We start from the raw sequence: 6,587 nt of genomic DNA, 5'->3' as shown, positions 1-6,587 counted from the left end.
CCCCAAAGCGCATAGTTTTAACATTACCTCATCAAGTACCACGGCAAAAAGCAATGGCGAAAGAGGACAACCCTGCTTCACTCCTGCGTTTGTTCTGAAGGATTCACTTATCATCCCATTGTGACGCACTTGTAGTGAGGAATTGGTGTACATAGCCTTGATGAGGTTTATTAATTTTGCTGGTACGCCCTTAGCTCTTAATGCGTCCCATATTGCGCCACGTCTTAGAATGCTTTTCTAAAGTCGACAAAGACTAAATAAAGCGGTGTGCGCCATTCTACAGACTATTCTATTATAACACGAAGAGTATTTGTCTGATCTAAACAATTCCGATGTGACCGAAAACCTGCCTGTTCATCTCGCAATGTCTGCTCAACACACTGCAGTCTATTATTTATTACAGCAATTATTTTGTAAATAGTGTTAAGCAGGGTGATGCCCCTCCAGTTGTCGCAGTTGGTCAAATCGTTTTTCTTTGGAAGCTTAATGATGACTCCTTTTGTCCATGTATTAGGAAACTGTTCATTTGCCCAAGCATCACGAATATAGGGTTGTAAAATGTCTGCTGATATTGCAGGGTTAGCTTGAAGGAACTCTGGCGAAATGCCATCTTCCCCTGGTGCTTTGTTTCTTTTAAGTTTTAAAATAGCGCATGTAATTTCATCGAAGCTGGGATCATCGTCAGATATTATGTGGTTAGCAATTGTAGTTGCTACGAAAGAAGATGAGGGGTTTTCTACACTGATGTCTTCAGCGATGTTACTAATGCCTTCGAAGTGTTGTTTCCATCGACGAGTTTGATCTTCTAGATTGGTAAGTAGCTGACCATTTGTATCCTTTACGGCATGGTTACGGCTCATATTTTGATTCGAAAGACGGCCTATTAGTTGGTGGAGCTCTTTCATATTATTCGCTCCTGCTGCTGCTTCTGCTTCAATGGCTATGTTTTCGATGTATTTTCTTTTGTCTCTTCGGGCTGATGTCTTTACGGCCTTTGCTACGGTGTTGTATCGTGGTTTTAGATTTGGGTCCTCCAATTTCTGTTGTTTCAAGCGACTTCTTTCCTGTATAAAATTCCAGGTTATGTCCGATATCCATATCTTTCTATTTTCTTTACATTTGTATCCAATTTCGTCCTTTGCTAAATTTCTAAGCAGATTGCATGTTTCCTCCCATGATACGTTACTTGATGGTAAACAATCTCTTAACAATTCACCAACTCTATCATTCTTAGGTTTTATCACGTAGCTTGGTGACATCTAAACGTCTATGAGTTTGCTGTCTATTTCTCTTGTATATACTTTTAAGTTTAATTTTTATTGTGGCTACCACTAGCTCGCGGTCGCTGCAGCAGTTCATTACCAAGTCAAATTTTAGCCTCAGTGGTAGGTCGTTATGCGGATCGATTTAATGTTAAATATTAGGACTTTACGCTATTCATATTAAGCTTCAGTCGTAGGTCTTTCCGCAGCTAAATTTTATTCTCAATCGAAGGTATTTATGTAGTTCAAATTAAGCTTCAATCCTTCAAGCCTTTATGTAGCGGAGGTCTTTATGTAAACTGGTGCATATTCCTATAAACGCACTTAATTTTTTCTGCACTTTTGCTATATCTTTGTTGTTCTCATACAAAAGCAAAATTTAACTTTTTTAATGAGAGACAACTTAACGGTCATTTTTGAAAGTAAACAAGTTTTTTTTCTTATTTTTTTTGTTTGCCTTAATTATGCGATCAAATGTTCTTGGTGTTATTTTAAGTGGAAGATTCGTATAAATGCAGACGTGAAATTTGTTTTTAAAAAAGTTACCAAAAATAAAATATTATCAATTTTAGTTTTTTTTTCAACCAAAGGTACGTTTCTAATAGTTACATCTCAATTTACTGCAACTTTTTCTATTTGAATCAATAAATTTCATTACTTTTAAAGATGCCCAAGGGAACTTTTCTGTTCGATCAAGAAAAGATTCAAATTAAATTTTTTCACGACCAAGGATGTTCCAATAGAGAAATTGGACGTAAAATCGATCGTTCGGAAAGTGTGGTGCGAAATTTCTTGAAGAAAGGTCAAAATTATGGAGTTCGAAAATCTACTAATAAAATCTAATCTAATAAAACAAGAAGCAACCAGCAACAAATTGAATTCCACACAAATAAAGAATAAATTGAATCTTCCAGTGACTTCCAAACACGTTGCACTCATTTCACGAAACGATGAAAACATAAAATGGAAAAAGCCGAAATGTAAACCAATGCTAAAAAAGCATCATAAAGAAAATCGTCAAAAATTCGCAAGAAAATATATGAAATGTAAAAAAGTAATTTTCTCTGACGAAAAAAATTTAATTTAGATGGTACTGACTCATACTCATGCTATTGGCACGATTTGAGATCAAACGATGTTCGGATGTCAAAACGTAATTTCGGTGGTTTCAGTGTTATGGTTTGGGCAGCGTTTTCTGCAGTTGGCAAGTCGAAAATATATTTTGTTCCGACAAAAATGAATAGTGCGATTTATAATGAACTGTTGGAAGATGCTCTTCTCTCATTTATGGATGAAAAAATGGATGAAGATTGCATATTCCAACAAGATAATGCTGCAATCCATGTTTCTCAACTATTGAAATCTTGGTTTAATGAACATAGCATTCCTCTGTTGTACTGGCGGGCTTGTAGTCCGGACTTAAACCCGATGAAGAACTTGTGGGGATACATGGCCCGTAAAGTTTTTGCAAATAATGCCCAGAATGAAAGCATAATGACTGTGACAGAGCTGAAACTAGGAATTAAACAATTCTGGGAGGAAATTGATTACAATCTACATAAAAAATTAGTGGAATCAATGCCAGACCGTATTTTTGAAACAATCCATAACAAAGGATCATCCACACATTATTAATAATGCTACAGTGGCCCATAAATTAAAGTGCGTTTATAGGAAAATACCCTTAAAAATGGCTGTTAATCTCGAAAATTAAGTAAAAATAAATAAAGTACAAATGAATTTTTTTTGTAAACAATATTTTAAGTGAAGTCTTAACTAATTTAATAAACATATTTGTAGCCCCCTAAATATGTTCATGTTTAATTTTTATAAACTTTTTAAAAAAAAGTAGTGTGCGTTTATAGGAATATGCACCAGTGTAGTTCAATTTTCGATTCCGTTGTAGATCTGTTTGCTTCTCTTTTTTGGCCTCACTCGCACGTCTTCTTGTAGTTAAATTTTTGGTTCCATCGTAGATCTTTTCTGCTTCTCTGTTTTGGCCTCACTCTCACTCTTCTTGTAGTTAAATTTTTGGTTTCATCGTAGATCTTTTCGTTGCTCTGGTTTAGCCAAAATCCTAGGTCTTCTTGCAGTTCAATTTTGACTTCATTCGAAAGACTTTATATTGTTAAATTTAAGCTTCAATCAAAGGTCTTTGTGTAGTTCAATTTTAGAGTCAAACACAGCTCTTTATTTAGTTAAATTTTAGGTTCAATCGTAAGTCTTGTTGCTACACATTTTATCCTTAATCGTGGGTCTGTGTTTAGTTCAACTTTCGCTTTAATCATGGGACTTTACTTAGTTTAACTTTAACCTCAAACGCAAGCCTTTATGTATTTAAATTTATGTTTCAGTCGTAGGGCCTTATGAAGACTTTCATTACATCAATGAAATCTTCGATTTTTTTTCTCCATTACCCCACTTGGGGGCATTTGGCTTCCACAAAGCATCTCCATCTTCTACGAATTGTTACAGTTGTTTTTCTCGTATTTCCCATGTAGATTACACTGTTCTAATTATTGGAGTTTCGTGCATTTCCATGTACGATTTTGCCATTAGACGATCCATTGTTATTGTTTGTATCAGTTTAAACGGTTGTTGTTAAAGCTAATTAGATGATTGGTTTGCTGTAGCGGGTCCTCGGATGCATGTATTATGTTGCCATAAGGATTCAATCGATTGTTATTATTGCTTTGTGTCAGTTTCGTTAATCGATTGTTGTTCCAACTAAGTAGATGATTGGTCTGCTGTAGCTGGTCTAGGGTAATGGTGCTACCATCAGCCTAGAAACAACGTCCTCTGTGTATTTGGTGTAGTGGTGGGGAACCTTACTGATCTTTGATTCCTACCTTTTTGAAAGCTATGGAAAGTATGGTAAACTACCATCAGGTTAAATATTTGGAGTCCAACAATTTACTTAAAGACCGCCAGTATGGCTTCTATAGATGATGCTCTATGGGAGAGTGACTAGGCTTTGTAATAGAAAAATGATAACGTTCTATTCACCGTTTTGGCGAAAGTAAATTGATAACTCTAGATATTTCTACGGCATGGAATATAGAGTGGCAAGGTGAACTTTTACTAAAACTTATTGCTTTTGGTGTCGGTATTAACATCTGTCGCTTTCTAAGAGATCGCACTTAACGAGTTGCTATAGATGTGATCTCATCAAACGAGTTCAAGATAAATTCGGGGTTAGCGCAGTGCACCGTTCTTTCTCCTACTCAAACTTTCAACCACATCTATTCTTTTGCAGATGACAGAAATATTTGCCATTCATATTCATTCAGTTACAGATTAAGCCTGTCTCAAATTGGGGCAATGAGGAAAAACAGGAGTGATTCCCCTAATTGAGATCTTCTGACAATCTCTGAATGCTTGCAAGACTCAGTGTTGAATGTTGACACAAAACCGAACGACAGACCATGTAGCTTCATCTGTATTTATGGGTGGTGTAAATTTTGTTGAGTCAGACGCTCTTGATGTTCTGAGAACACAATGTGATGTGTGCTGGTCTAAACACATTTTTCGAAAGAAGCATTCACTCCATTTGATCTCCTCACTATCGAAATGGAATAACACTCCTATTTATGGGAGTTGGAGCTTCTCTACCTCGAAAAGGAGAGTAGATTATTGGTGACAGCAAGGTATCCAACTCTATTGATTCGCTAGAGCACCGTCGCAATTTGGGCTTCGTTTCACTGTTCTATGGGTACTACAATGGAATGTGTTCGGAAGAAATTAGAGAACTATTTCCTTATACCCGCACATTTTTGCGTAATACATGTTTTTTATCAAGAACACATCCCTTTGTGATAAAATTCGTTCTTTACATATGTGGAACAAACTTTCCGATGAAGTGTTGCCTGTCATTTTCAATGTAGGAAAGTTCAAATCGAATATCCACAAATACTACTCCATCTTTCCTCCCTCCCATAACCTATTTTCCTACTTCCAACACAATGCTTTGCATGAGTAGAGGCTATCCCCTGAGAGCTGTTCCAAGAAGAAAATATAATAACCAATTTAAGCTTTAATCATAGGTATTTATATAGTTAAATTTTAGTTAAACTTTTCAAATCACCTTCGCATATAAATACGGCACTGTGTGTACAGTATGTCTACCTATTATTGCCAATAAATTTAGATAGAGAATGCACCGCGTAAAATTAAGTTTGAGTATGTGGAAATAATAAGACACTTATTAACATGAGCAACAGCTATTCAGAAAAGCGGAAAATATCTCAAATTGATAAAAGCACACATATCTACATACATAAACAATTTTCCATACAAATACAAATGATTACTTATAAACATGGCTGTGTCTTTATCAGCATATGTGAGTTTAAGTGCGTGTATTTCATCTATATACATTTACTACTTATATATGAATGTACTCGTATGTAGAAATCTAAACATTTGAATAATGCACATGATTGAAGAATGATTAAAATTTAAACACACACTCAAATACTCGAACACATATACAATTCATGCAGATTTGGTTTATGAAGGAAATTAAAATGATTTATTGCCAAAGGAATTTCACGAAAACAATTGTATTGCGTCTACTAAGATTATTGCAATTTAGTTGCGGCAGCATTTTTTTAATGTTAATAAGGAAATTATTTTTAGAGGACCCTAGCTGCCAGAAAATATTGTACACTTTGAAAAACTTAACTTGAAATCTGCATAACTATAAGGACGGGTCAATAACGCAGTATCTTTTTGAATGAAACACTGGTTTTTGTATAAAAAATCCAATTAGAGTCTCCTTTGAGCTCTATACACTTTGTCCAACGATTATTCAATTTGTTTATCCCTTCCAAAAAAATATTATTTGCCGAAATCTTCAAAATATGTATTTTTTGGGAGATAATTTTATCGTTGGAGTCACATCACTTTCCGCCGAGCCGTTTCATCTCGTTTTGAAACAAGAAATAGTCACTCTGGGCTAAATCCATAGTCTAATTGTGAGCAAATGCGGCAGCCACCTTGCGGAAAGCTTTCTCATACCCAAGTGACCATTCAAAATTGGAACTACTGAGCCCCGTGAGACTCCTATGGCTACCACAATATCTCGTACTTTCAATCTCCTACGGGCAAACAACGTATCAATTGTTTCGGGTGTAGAGACCCCAACTGGGATCCTGAACATTTTGAATCTTCCGCAGGGAAGCAGAGTTCCCATAGTATTTGTCAAGCTTAGCTTTGATTTGAGTGATGGTTTTTTGATTCAAAAAACAAGTAAGAGAGCTATAGAGAGCTGTGCCGAATCTTATATATCCTTCACCAAATTATACTTCAAAATACAAATTTTAA

At 35.6% G+C, this 6,587-nt stretch overlaps 1 protein-coding gene across 1 annotated transcript; it reads right to left on the bottom strand.

Annotated features, from left to right (window-relative positions):
• Positions 1-284: 284 nt before the first annotated feature.
• On the bottom strand, positions 285-1,259 carry LOC135955673 (uncharacterized). The gene has a single exon (XM_065506032.1). It carries the CDS (start codon positions 1,257-1,259, stop codon positions 285-287), a length of 975 nt encoding a protein of 324 aa, XP_065362104.1.
• Positions 1,260-6,587: the final 5,328 nt, after the last annotated feature.

The sequence above is a fragment of the Calliphora vicina genome, chromosome 3, assembly GCF_958450345.1.
Source record: "Calliphora vicina chromosome 3, idCalVici1.1, whole genome shotgun sequence".
Taxonomy (NCBI): domain Eukaryota; kingdom Metazoa; phylum Arthropoda; class Insecta; order Diptera; family Calliphoridae; genus Calliphora; species Calliphora vicina.
The sequence above is the reverse complement of the archived record's forward strand: the minus strand, read 5'-3'. Positions and strand labels throughout refer to the sequence as shown.